At 43.2% G+C, this 14,052-nt stretch overlaps 1 protein-coding gene across 7 annotated transcripts in view; it reads right to left on the bottom strand.

The window, feature by feature from the left end:
• Nucleotides 1-1,302: 1,302 nt before the first annotated feature.
• CEP170B (centrosomal protein 170B) overlaps nt 1,303-14,052 on the bottom strand; it is a 93,236-nt gene continuing 80,486 nt past the window's right edge. For 6 of the 7 annotated variants that reach the window (XM_079981264.1, XM_079981267.1, XM_079981269.1 and 3 more), the window contains 5 exons: nt 12,398-12,544; nt 10,969-11,057; nt 9,636-9,729; nt 8,693-8,744; nt 1,303-7,387 (listed from right to left, as the gene is read on the bottom strand). In XM_079981264.1, coding sequence (XP_079837390.1) covers nt 7,149-7,387; nt 8,693-8,744; nt 9,636-9,729; nt 10,969-11,057; nt 12,398-12,544 — 621 coding nt within the window. In that variant the 3' untranslated portion in view covers nt 1,303-7,148. The remainder of the gene's footprint in view (nt 7,388-8,692; nt 8,745-9,635; nt 9,730-10,968; nt 11,058-12,397; nt 12,545-14,052) is intronic. The other variant, XR_013840024.1, reaches the window with a different exon arrangement.

Genomic DNA, 14,052 nt, shown 5'->3' with positions numbered 1-14,052 from the left:
TATTATTATTATTATTATTATTATTATTATTATTATTATTATTATTTTATTTATACCCCGCCCATCTGCCTGGGATTCCCCAGCCACTCTGGGTGGCTTCCAACAAAATGTTAAAATGCAGTATATTATTTTCAGCAGGTTTCTGAAAGGCTGCAAAAACCTGCTTGCCAGAGTATGTTGTGGGATGAGAATAAACACCACAAGCAAATCATAGCACTTTGCACAGACAGGGGCTGGTCGGGAGGACGTAATTTTCCTCTTGAGGCACCCCTTTGCAATGCCCACGTTTCATGTCGTGGCTGGTTTTAAGCAAGATCCCAAATCAGTGCTCGATCTGGAAGAGAGCATAAAGCCAGTGTAGGAGTTTAAGGAGTGGGGAAGGAATTGGGCAGCAGGGTGATGAATAGAAATGACACAATAGAAGGCTAGAAAGGAGATTGCAGTAGTCAGGGGGAAGAGTTCAACAAGTAGGACCTGCAACAAAATGTTGCAGTGTGGAATACTTCTTCTGTTCAGGGTCCCAGCCATCCATCCCCCTTTCAAGAATACTCCATTCCATTGTGCCTCACCCTCAGATTGCCTGCCCCCCCGCCCCATCGACATGTGAACACTGAGGATGCTCTGTTCTCTTCAAACTGATTTTTCTCTCCCCCGTCCATCGCTTTTCATCCCCAACTTCATCATAATTCTGCAACCGTCCTCTTGGGAAGCCCTCAAGGTTGTGGAGCAGGGCCAGTCAGGAGTGTGGCAGCTTGGGGAGAGGATGTAAAGCTTGGAGAAAGCCCTGGGGACCAGTTAGGGAGGCCTGGAGTACTGTGCTTGTTCCCTGAACCTGAGGTTCTCCACTCTTGTATCAAAGGATAAGGCCACTAGCCATCATAGTCATCTAAGCCTTCCCCCAAATTTACATTTGATCCAGGTTGGCTGTGCTCCCAAAACTGAGGTGTATATATTTTTTCCCCCTTTATCATCCTTTACCTGACGTTTACAGTGGTACCTCGGGTTACAAACGCTTCAGGTTACATACGCTTCAGGTTACAGACTCCGCTAACCCAGAAATATTACCTCGGGTTAAGAACTTTGCTTCAGGATGAGAACAGAAATCATGCAGCGGCGGTGCGGCGACAGCGGGAGGCCCCATTAGCTAAAGTGGTGCTTCAGGTTAAGAACAGTTTCAGGTTAAGAACGGACCTCTGGAACAAATTAAGTTCTTAACCCGAGGTACCACTGTATTTCAATTTATTAAAATTAAGTCTTAAAAGTCTGGAGAAAACATTTTTGGAGATGAAAGAAAACCTCTCGTGGAAAACAAAAAAGAATGATTTATTATAGCAAATTTATGATAAAATTATATAAAATAACAATTTATTTTGTTTTTAAAGACATCCACAACATCACCTTGGAACAAAAATATACAGATAAGTTGCCTATCAACCAAATGAAATAAATTACCATATTTTTTTTAAAAAAAGAAAAAATAAGGGAGGATGGGAAATGCCCCACTATGTACGAATTGACGGGGGGGTATTCCAGATTAAAATTATACAGAGTATTTCAAGAGAGGGTGTGGAAACGAAAGAAAAGACAAGTCACTGAAACAGTTTTGAATTATACAAAGTTGAATTTCTGCTATACAGCCCAGCTTGCATTTGTGTCGCATGCAGATGGAATGAATGACTCCATGAACAGTTTGTGTGTGTTTCTGAACAGCAGAAAATGATTTCAGCAGCATAACAACAGCATATAGTTAGGCACAATTCAGCAAGGGGCACATCAGAAAGTGAACAGGTAGTTAATGTACATTTTACAGCTGCAATGTATACAGTTGCTGGATTCAAAATAAAAGAGAAAGACCTCGCATCAGTTTACCAATATCAGTAGCATCTTTGCACTCATACACTTTTATTTTTATTTTTAAAGTAGGTCATCTGTAAACGTTTTCTTTAACTCATTGAAGGATGAGGTTGGGGGCCATTCACACATTATGGGTTTTAGGTGTACACCTAAGACCTGTTAAGTGCATCCCAAAATAACAAAGTGTGCGAGAGGAAAAGAGGAGAATAGGTGTACCATGCTAATACAATCAGTGCACGCTCCCGTGACAAACCTTATTTTGCCTGTAATGTGTGAAGATTCCCCACCCCACCCCACCCGGCTGATTGGCAGGTCAAGTTTTCTCAGGTTCATCAACACAAGCCAATTCCACTTCCAACCTCCCCCAAATGGACATGTTTGGTCACTGAACCTGTGAACAAAGCTCCTGAATGTATCCTGGGGGTGGAACCCTGCAGGGTGAGTGAATCTTAAACATCTTGGGCTCATCATCTAGGCACATGCCGAATTGTTGGAAGAGAGTGTTTCGAACTTTTGCAAAGACTTTGACCTGGTTAAAAATGGTCCTGCGAATTGCCACTTAATTCAGCTTTGTTGTCATCAACAGCATGAGAGTGATAGGCGACACATTATATGCTCAATGCAACCAGGTGCGCTCACTCTCAGATATATACATCCATTCCATCATTATGAACAAGAAGAATGTAACATGTTAACATACCCCAAATAAAACTCACTCCCCCCCCCCAACATATAGAACCAAGCTCAGTTTTCAGAAAGAATCCTGAGGCAAACTGATACCCACCTCACCACTTAATTTCAACGGGATATGGGCTTTTTATTTCTCTGAAAACTTACAAGACAAAGATAGATGTTTAGCACAAACATTTGAAGAAGAAAAAAACAGAGCATGACGATACACGTGAAAACAGGAAGGGGTCATTGAGCCAATGGATTAACCCCGAGACACTCTAGGAAAGAAAGAAACCACAAAAGTTGAAACCCTAAAGTAAATAGGATCTGGACTATTCAAGAAGTATCAGGACGAAGACTTAACAAAGAGTATGCAGCATAAAACTGGGGATTTACGTATGTGTATGTCAGAGGGACCCAAAGCTAGAGTCATAAGGTTTCCTCTTTGGCATAACTACATGTGACAATTTAATACAGCCCAGACTGCAGGCCCTGTTTGGATCAACCTATAATGCAATGTGCAGTAGGAAAACACACTGGACCACCCTTTGCCACCCAGATGCTAGAGTACAGGGAATATCCACATGTAAATGTAGTATCTGCCTAGCATGTGTGCACACAAAATACCTCACATTTAGACCTGAATGACAGGACCACTGCCCAAATTTTATTTTTTTTAAAAAGGTAAACTACAGTGTAGTTTGGGTCTACATCTGTAGACCCTACGAAAGCATTACAACCTATGTGGGATTATCCAAAAGGTTGACAGATACTATCCTTCCCTAAGAGTGTTCTAAGCTTGTTCAAACTAAGCCTGTGCTAAAAAAAAATACAGCATTATATTAAAAGAGAATCAAATTTAGACTTGGTGTTGGCAAACACAAGAGTTGTGTTGCATCTCTATTTGATCATGGGGAAGAACTGGGGAAGTCAAACGATGGTGTGATCCAGCCACCTCCTCTGGCTTTGCTCATTATTTCAAAGTCCTGGAATAATGTCCTGGAATATATTACTGAATAACTTGATCAAGGGGGAGGCAAAAATAATAATATCTCAGCCTAAAAAACCAAGTGGACACAGGCAAGCATTGCCCAGGTTACAGCCTCTTCTCAGTCTCTTGTGGGACAACCCAGTCTGAAGTAGGTCTTTAGGTGAATTTGATGTGCTCCACCATTCCCATGTGGTTTACTGATTTCACAGACAGGAACAAATCGGCTGACCACATGCCAAGATCAACAGTTGACATCTCCTCAACGTGGCTGGATGCACCCTAAGCTGAGTTGGCAAGCACCACCACTCCCCCGTGTGGAACTGAAGGTCCGATCCACACCACATATTCAAAGCACATGGCTTCTCCCAAAGAATCCTGGGAACTGCAGTTTGATGGGAATCGTGCCTCTGGAAAGGCTAAAACTACAGTTCCCAGGACTCTTTGGCGGAATTGCCCTTTAAATGTATGGTGCGGATTTGACCTAAATAACTGAATGTGTAACTTGCTGGGTCCTTCTGTAAATAGGAAGAGCTTTGGAAACCTTTACTGCTGTGTCTCTACAGCAATGGCAGCATTCTAAGTTACACAACCAACTTATCTAACAAAGACGCATGCTATAAAACTAAAACCAGTTAGACATCATGGGTCTTCCACAAGCCGTTAGAGAAACACAAGGAGGCTGCATATGTTGTTCACTTGCCAGACCACTTTGCTTCCTGCCATCTCCTGCATTGTTTTAAACAAATTCCATTTAATAGACTAGCCGTCTTCTCTACTGAATACAGCCACTATCCCCAGGCCCACATTACCAGTAGGTTCCCACCTACAACAACAACAACAGCCACCACCCCCTTTCCTAACCCCCATCTACGGCAACTGGGGATCATCAGACTAACAGCGCCCCTCCCCCAGAAAATCATTCAGTTTCATTCATTTTCAAAAAGATGGACAGAAGATCCACCCCGGCAGCGTTAAGACATTTTGCGTACAATTTCACAGACTTAGGATGAATACATGGAACCTACTGCTTCATAAATGGCTATTGCAGGGCTGTATGTACAGTCCTCTGTATCACTCTGGCAAGTGATGAAGGGAATTTGACTCCACATTTGCACCTTGTCAGGAACCCAACAAGACAGGAGAGTAGTGAAATTCTCCTTGTCGACTGCCAGGGCCATGCAGATAACCTGTTTGTTAACCAAGCAGCACAACAAAGTAACCTAGCAAATAGTCGTTAGGATAAAGAGCATTACCTCTTTGCAAATGCCCAAGATATTCTAACTGTAATTGCTTAGATTTCCTGTCTTCTCTCCTTACCCACATAAGTCCCATAAGAGATGGGGGTTAAGTATACATAACTGGGGGAGAACCCGAGACTACAGAAGTCAGTTCTAAAAAGAATTATCTTTCTACCACCAGAAATCATAGACGGTGCTGGTTTGCATCGTTAGTCCACCTAGCTTAGCCTTCCCCAGACTTCCAGATGTTTTGGTCTAAAACACCCATCAACCCCCAGGAGTTGTAACACAAAATGTCTGCAGAGCATTGGGTTGGGAAAGGCCAAGCTAGTTCAGTACTGTCTTTTTCACAACAAAGACGCACGTTCCTTATTTTATTTTTTTTAGCTACTTAGGCAAAAGAGGAATTTTGTAATAGAAAAAAATTCACTAGCATCTCAATAAGTGCAGCCCCCTCCCAGTCAGCAAGCACTAATTTGGCAAGTGGGAGTGGGAAATAATGAATTTTTAAAATTATTATTATTATTTTAAAAATTGTGTTTTTATTAGCATACACCTCAGAATTGCTGCAAAACTATCCTTGGCCTTATCCGAGATTGTATTGGTGGAAGTATAAGATCATTTCAATAATACTGTATTTAAAAGCCACCCACTTCACTCACTTAATTCTTACTAGCCGGAAGGGCTCACATATCTGGATTCAACAGTCGCAGGGTGGCCACAGTGCTTGAAGTAAACTGAGGTTCCAGCTGTTTGTGCGTGTTGCAGGGAGAGAACGAGAGCAATACATTCACCATTACAGTTTGCCCGGATTTGCCAGCTCAAATTCCCCATTCATCTTGGTAGGAATGCTTGACACAACATACAAAATGGGACCAAATAAGGTAACAGAGACAACACGAGGGTGAACTCTGAACCCATCTATGGAAACCCCAGGTGGGATGCTTCTAAGATGGACTCCCGAAATCCACATTCATGCGATCAACATAAGGCAGTAAAAGTTGGAATCTCACCACGATTTGTGGCAACTTTCATTATTGCCAGCCTGAATTTTGGGGAGACCAGGGGAATTGCAGAAGGTGCCGTGCCTGCGATCGGTGATCTCGCTGCCAAATGATTGACAAGCTGGCCATTTGCTAGAGCACAAAAGAGGAGCCCAGGGTCTTGCTGGCTCAACAGAGCTGCATAAGAGCACCCAAGGAACTTGGAGGCAGCACGAGACAATTCTCAATTTGCACCCCTCAAGCTCTATTAAGGAGGCCTCCATTTAGCATGCCTCGCAGGGTGAGGAACGAGGCTCAAGACAGGATTCCTGTGAGTGCAAAAAGCAGCTCAACTCTTATGCTCTTAAACTTCCTATGCATGTCAATGAGGTTTAGAAGCACAGGATGGTGAGTTATGATCAAAATCTTAATTGCTCACACATGGAATACTCAATTCTTTAGCGCCTTCAGAATTCTATGCCATAAACAGGAGACTTTGTGGACTGCATTAAAAACACATTTTGACCACCCGAAAACTTAGTTATGAAACAACTGCCATGAAATAGTACAAACTTGGCAACTTCACTATACAAAATCCTGACCTTGTGACTAATTTGCCGCCTCCTCTACACCTGAATTTCTCCCCCCCTCCCTCTTTTACTGATTACAATAAGGAAATCAAAAATGCAAACTTAATCACTGCCTCTCCATCATCTGTACTCTTTATTACTCATTCCCAGTGGAATCGTAAAAGCTGTGTGATTGGAAGCGGAATGATTCAATGTCATCTTGGTTTCCTTTTTGGAGATGTTTGCAAGTTAACTGCTCTTGGATCTCTGAAAGGAAAAGGGGGAAAAAAGACTTCCACGGTGCATTGCTCAGCTGACAAGTGTGAGGGGGGGGGGGGAATCAGTTTTGGCTGAACCATTTAACGATTTGTATTTAAAATTAAATATACAGCAACAGCCAGCCAGTGCCCCCAAAAGGTACATTTTCAAAACGGAGCCTCTATACAACTAAAACAGACAGCTATAAACAGGCTAAATACAATAACATATCAGAGCTTCGGCAGTACAGAGTGAAGAATACGCAAAGCCTGTTTGCTATGGCACATTGGAGAAATTATGCATCACTTGCTTTCTGTTTAAAAATAAAATAAAATCAGAGTCTGCCTCTGTGCTGAGTATGTGCTGTTCCACAGTCCATTTTTTCCCCTTCCAAAAGGTGTATACATAGGCCTTCCACTCATGCTCACACAGCAGATTGTACCTTTTCGTTTTCTTTTCTTTTGTGCAATGTGTTAGCAATCTAAACAACTGCTCCACACGGACTTGCCCACAACCACTCGTACACAATACTAACACCACGGCAAATTACATACAAGAGGAAAAGCGATAGAAAACTTTCTTGCTAGATCACGTATTTCTCCCCATCCGGAACAAACGTAGCATCCTGCAGGCTAGCAGAGCCAAAGTTTGATTTCTGCACGTAATTTCTCTTCTTGACAGGAGACAACGCCTCCAACATGGACCCGGAACTGTTGTTAGCAGTCCTGATTTTCGCCGCCACAGACTGTGTTGTAGCAGAAGACATTTTGTTATTGGCAAGCACATCCAAGTTTCCACTTGGGTCAATGATGGCATTTATAACTGCAGAAAAGAGGGGGAGAAAGCCAAGTCAGACTTAAGATGGATTTATAGGGCTACAGGGCTGGCTACACATTCTCATTCTCTCTCTCTCCCTCTCTCTCTCCACTCAATGCTAAAACCCAGTTACTTCACACTTGATGGCTGGCAGTCAAGCAGATGAAAGGCTTCTATTTTATTTTGTTTCTTAAGTATTATCTGTTTTATCGCTTTATTATTAATAATAATATTCTGTTGGGAGCCGCCCAGAGTGGCTGGGGAGGCCCAACCAGAAGAGCAGGGTATAAATATTATTATTATTATTATCATCATCATCATTATCATCATCATCTCCAAAACAATGCCAGGTGATATAAAACCTGGAATGCAGGGAGCTGGGCAGCAGGTGGCACTATAATAATATAATAATAATTTATTATTTGTACCCCACCTACCTGGCTGGGTTTCCCCAGCCCCTCTGGGTGGCTCCCAACAAAATATTAATGATAATAATAAATAAAAAGCAATAAAACAGCAAACATTAAAAACTTCCCTAAATAGGGCTGCCTTCAGATGTTTTCTAAAAGTCAGATAGTTGTTTATTTCCTTCTGATCTGATGGGAGAGCATTCCACAGGGCGGGCGCCACTACCAAGAAGGCCCCTCTGCCTGGTTCCCTGTAACTTTGCTTCTCGCAGTGAGGGAACTGCCAGAAGGCCCTCGGAGCTGGACCTCAGTGTCCCAGTTGAATGATAGGGGTGGAGACGCTCCTTCAGGTATACTGGACCGAGGCGTTTAGGGCTTTAAAGGTCAGCACCAACACTTTGAATTGTGCTTGGAAACGTACATATGTTCTTCTTTCCCTTTTATCTGTGGGTGGATCTACACTCATGGTTTATAACTTTAAGAAAGAGTTAAGGGATGATTTCCAAAACATAAGGGTCACATTACGTTTTGCTAAGGTTAATAAAGTGTTAGTAAATGTGACACCAGAGGGCGCTGCAGAGCAACCAGGAACCGGGCAGTAAGGGGAACTGCTGTTACAGAGGAATAACAATACAGTGGTGCCCTGCAAGACGAACGCCTCGCAAGACGGAAAACCCGCTAGACGAAGAGCCTCACGGAGCGGATTAATTTCGTCTTGCGAGGCACCACTGTAAGGTAATGAATGTAATTTTTGCAGTATGCCCTGTGACGTTTTAGAACAGCATAGGCAATATTGTTCTAATGACGTTTAAAAAGGTGAGTGTAGATCCAGCCCAGCTCTTAGTACAATAAACTGCATTTATCGCAAATCAAAGAGAAACAGGGAAGTCAAAATAAGGCAAACCTTCTAGTTGTTTCTGGACTCTGCGGAGCTCCTTCAAAATAGAGCTGATTTCCTAGTAATAAAGAACGATATGTTTAGTAATTCAAACGCTCAAGGGACTGAGAACGCGTTTATTCTATCAGTGAAAGCAATTTCTGTTTAGCTCCAGATCTGTTCAACTTCCCATATTAAAACATAAACTGGGGCAAAGTTTCTAAATTTGCCTCTATTTTTTTCTATTTAAAGGTTTTAAAAGTCACATTTGGTTTTTGAAAGCTTCACCCCACCTGCCCTCTAGTAGCAGTAAAACTCAGTATTTTGACCTTACAAATGTGCAGATATTGCTGCTAACATTTAAGAGAAGCCATGTACCAGTGCCCTTTCAAAAAAAAAAAGGGGGGGGGGAAGGAGACAAAATTAAGAACCAAAATCTGTAACGTGCCAGGTTTCGAGATTTCTGCTTCAGATGCACATTTCAATGAACGTAACAGAAGAAGAGGCTGCCTAGTCCAACATCATATTCTCACAGTGGCCGAAAAGATGCTTAGGGGAAGATCTTGAAAGTGACAGCACTTTCTCCAATTGTGATTTCCAGTAACTGATAATCAGAGGCATAATCCTCTTATGAAGTCATTCAAGTTGGTGGTTATTACTACATCTAGTGGAAGCACTTTCCATAGTTTAACAATGTGCTCCATTAAGAAATTGCTTTATTCTGTTTGTCCTGAACTTTCCAAAATTCAGCGTTGTTTTGCTGGTTGTCCCTGAATTCTCGCATAATTTTATACACCTCTATCATGCCGCCCCCCCCCCTGTACTCATTCTAGTGCCCTGCATTCATCTCAACTGTGCCATAAATAAATAAAAGAAGGAAGGTAGGTTTGTGCATGTAAGTCTAAGGGTTGCAGATCGATAAAGACTTCTTGTAAAACCAAGCACACAGTTCAGGACAAACATTCCCCACCTTGTTTGAGGTCTTTAGAATTGGCACTTCATTTTCAGAGTTAATCTTGGCCTCCATCTCCTCCCATGTCCGCTCAGTATTCTGGAACAGAATTCTGACACACAACATAAGACAATATTTTGTCAAAAAAAGAAACACGCTCAGGAATACAGTAATAAACTAGGGTGGAGAACCTGTGGCCCTTGTGGTCTCCACTCTCTCTCTCTTTTATTATGTATTTTATCTTCTTCTTTTTGTATTTGTATGCTGTGAATCGCCCTGAGATCTTTGGGTGAAGGATGGTCTACACATTTAATAAATTAAAAATTAAATTAAATTAAATTCCCATCAGGCCCAAGCTGATGATGGGGGTGATGGGAGTTGTAGTCCAACAACAACTGGACAACCACAGATTCCCCCGCCCCTGGCTTATAGATCTGCCTGTCGATGCATTAAGATCATCCTTAGTTATGAGAAAGGAGATTTCAATGAAACATCACGAAGAACTTTCTGGTGGTTAAGAGCTGTTCGCCAGTGGAATGGTCTCCCTCGGGAGGTGGTGGACTCTCCTTCCTTGGAAGTTTTTATCAGAGGTTGGATGGCCATCTGTCATGTGTGATCTATTGAGAATCCTGCACTGCAGGGGGTTGGACTAGATAACTCTTGGGGTCCCTTCCAATTCTATAATTCTATCAAAGACCGTTCTCTGAACTCCCCTGCATTCTGAAGTCAGGGGCATTGGGAGGGAGGCAGCAGTTCCAATTTAGGCTTCTAAATGAGCCCTCAGAAACTGTATTATAAAGAGAGGGAGGGATTAACATGTATAACGACCTGCTACAGTGCACATTCAGAAGGCCTCATGGAGAATGTGCACATAATATTTCCAAAAAGAAGAAGAAGAGGAGGAGGAGGAGGAGTTTGGACTTGATATCCCACCTTTCTCTCCCCTTAAGGAGTCTCAAAGCGGCTAACAACCTCCTTTCCCTTCCTCCCCCACAACAAACACTCTGTGAAGTGAGGGAGGGAGGCTGAGAGACTTCAGAGAAGTGTGACTAGCCCAAGGTCACCCAGCAGCTGCACGTGGAGGAGCGGGGAAGCGAACCCGGTTCACCAGATTACGAGTCCACCGCTCTTAACCACCACACCACACTGGCTCTCGAATTGTCCACATTTCCCTGTCAATATACAGTACATTATCTCCAACAGGCCTTGGGAAATGTGCAGATCTTGGCAGAAAAAAACCTCGCTATTTGAATCATTCATCTCCTCCGGACCCAGGAGTCTGGTTTAGCGTGCAACAGGGTTCCTCCACAGCTTCACCACTGTGAAGTTTAGACTGAGGGCATCCACTCACTTCATTTTCTCCGCCAGGTTCTCTGTGTGTTCCCGGATGGTGTGGGATAACTGGGACACTGGATTCAGCATCAAGTTGTCAAAGATTACCTGAAACGCAACACCACAAACAGCAACATTCCTTTCAGCAGAAGCTGGTGTTTATCAGAAGTGATTCTACAACAGGATTAGACCCCTGCGTTGGGAGGATATATTCATGGTGTTTTCCCAAAGGAAACAATGTTTTGTGTTACTGACAACAGGGAAGGGATCAGGTCTTCTTGTAGAACTGTGGTTCTCAACCTGTGGGTCTCCAGATGTTGTTGGACTACAACTTCCATCATCCCTGAGCTCTGGCCTTGCTAGCTAGGGGTGATGGGAGTTGTAGTTCAACAACATCTTGAGAAAGGCTGTTGTAGAACTTCACTGGCAGATTATAACCTGATATGATAAGTGCCAATAGGCTGAATACAAATGGTTGCATGGGAAGCTTGGTGTATACATTTAGAATTCCATAGGATCCTAGACAATGTACTTTTTTCACACAAGCTGGTTTTAATCTGCTGAAGCTTCCTGAAGTCCTTCCATGATTTTAAAAACAATTTTAAAAAATAATCACAAAAAGGCTACTGCTTGATCAGCTAAACTGAAACAGGAATGGGAAACCTGTGGCCTTCTAGATTATGCTAGATTGCAACTACCCTGATCCCTGACCACTGGATCATGTTGACTGGGCTTGATGGTATACCTGAAGGAGCATCTCCACTCCCATCATTCAGCCCAGACCCTGAGGTCCAGCTCTGAGGGCCTTCTGGCAGTTTTCTCACTGTGAGAACTGAGGTTACAGGGAACCAGGCAGAGGGCCTGCTTGGTAGTGGCGCCTGCCCTGTGGAACACCCTCCCATCAGATGTCAAGGCAATAAACAACTATTTTACTTTTAAAAGACAACTGAAGGCGGCCCTCTTTAGGGGAGTTTTTAATGACTGATGTTTTAATGTATTTTTAATCTTTTGTTGGAAGTCGCCCATAGCGGCTAGGGAAACCCAGCCAGATGGGCTGGGTATAAACAATAAATTATTATTATTATTATTAGAGTCCAGGATCCAGAAAGTCACAGATAACCCCAATCGTGAATTAAAGCAAGCTCCTGATAAATGAGGCACAATTTGTTTATTTTTGAAGAGCTATCATTTTTAATACTAATGTCCTGCTCCCAAATGACTGTCTACAACAGCAGTTGGAAACCTCCAGGTCCATGGGCCTGATTAGAACGAAAGACCTTCCCATTTGCCTGAGCCACACCCACCTTCCCTACATGCCCTGGGGATCAGCTGATCAGCTTGCCTAGTCAGGTGACTGACAGGTGGGCGGCCCTGTAACTGCCAACTTTGACAACCTGGTGTTAAACTATCTGCTGTGTGGCTTGTGAGCACACTTGACAAGAACTTACCTCTTCCCTGTTTCTCATCATCCTTGTTTTCCTTGTGAGATCCTCTTCTCGGCTGTCATTCATATTTTGGTCATAATCGTGGAATCCCGTTGAGCCAGGAGGCACCTTCTGGTAGTTCAGGCTTGCTTCTGGTATGTGCTGCACCAGCTTTGAAATACATAACAAACGACGAGAGAATTTATTGTATATCGCCGTTCGGGACAGAGGAATAAAACTGTAGGGTAAAGCACATAGATCAGTGATGTCCAAACTTTTTTCAAAGAGGGCCAGATTTGATGAAGTGAAGGGCCATGAGGTCCCCATGAGTTGTTGACCTTTTTTATGATTTTACCCCAAAGTTGTTGAGCTTAGGATTGAACTTGTAGAGGGTATTTTTGTGAGGAGAATCAGAACTTACAGGGTTAAACAGTTCTGTGTGACGTCTCACATTCTGAGGCATGGTTATATTCACATACGGGAATCTTTCTTTGTGTGTTTGTTCTCTTTCGTTTTTGGCTGAGAGGCGAAAGGATGTCCGCTCTCTCGCCGGGCTAAGTTACAATGTTTTTCTACTCATTAAAAGACTGTTTGAGATTAGCAAGAAGCCTGCATTCAGTCTGATTTATTATCCACACGCAAGGCAACAGTTTCTCCCACTGCTGAACTCTGCTAAGGACTATGCTAAGAGAGCTAAGGGAGCTTACGTTTTCTATCGGCACGGACGTCCATTGGCGCAGCAGAAGTGTACTGGGCACCATCTTCCCTAACAATTTTTTGGATTTTACCCCCTGGAAATAAACTGCCACGGGGGCGAATTAAACCATCCAGCGGGCAGCCTTAAGCCCCCAGAACAGACTTTGGGTATGCCTGACACAGGTGAACACTACGCCCTGCTTCATCTAGGCCGAACTACATGTTACATGTATCCCAGGGACATGCCTGAAAATGGCAGCCCCACCTCTAGTTATTTCCCTCTTTAATGCATACGGGTGCCCTCCATGTGACTTGATGACATCGCACAGCCTGTTTTCCTGCCCCAGTTCGACAACACCAGCTACAACCGCAAGAAAAACTCATGACGTGATGGTGTCCCATCACAGGTTGAGTAGGGAAGAACAGATTATCGATGCAGCGACACTTTCAACAGCATTCCTGTGTCATGCGTCTTTTCAGCCTTAGCCATTCCAAAATCTTGAGGCCTTTTCCCGAGGCCCCCATTAGGTTTAGTCAAAATTTCACAGGGAAACTATCAAAACAGCACAAGGCATTCTGCACACCTTTTTCTATTCAGCTCACTGCTCAGTTAACCTGTTTTCCAGGCAGTTCTTACGTTTGTTTGCATCTCTCCAGGGATGGAAGTAAAAAAATGTGTTCAGTTCGCAATTTAACATGGAGCTACCCAACTCGCCCTTTCCACGCAAATACGCAAAACGTGACAACCAGCCGTTCACCGAATTTTGCGGTGCAGCTCTCCCACCAGCAAAAAATGCTTTCTTAAAGAAGTGTACATTGGGGAAAGCAAGGTGACAAAATGGTTCTATCAGTGCACAAGAGAGCATCAAATTGGGGGGGGGGGTGCGCTTGCAAACAAGAAAAGTGTATATTAGGCAAAATTGCATAGGAAAAATGTGTACATGGGGTGAAAGGGACACAAAAAAGCCTACAAATTTTCATGT

Source organism: Podarcis cretensis (assembly GCF_951804945.1).
Source record: "Podarcis cretensis genome assembly, chromosome: 1".
NCBI classification, from domain to species: Eukaryota; Metazoa; Chordata; class Lepidosauria; order Squamata; family Lacertidae; genus Podarcis; species Podarcis cretensis.
The sequence above is the reverse complement of the archived record's forward strand: the minus strand, read 5'-3'. Positions and strand labels throughout refer to the sequence as shown.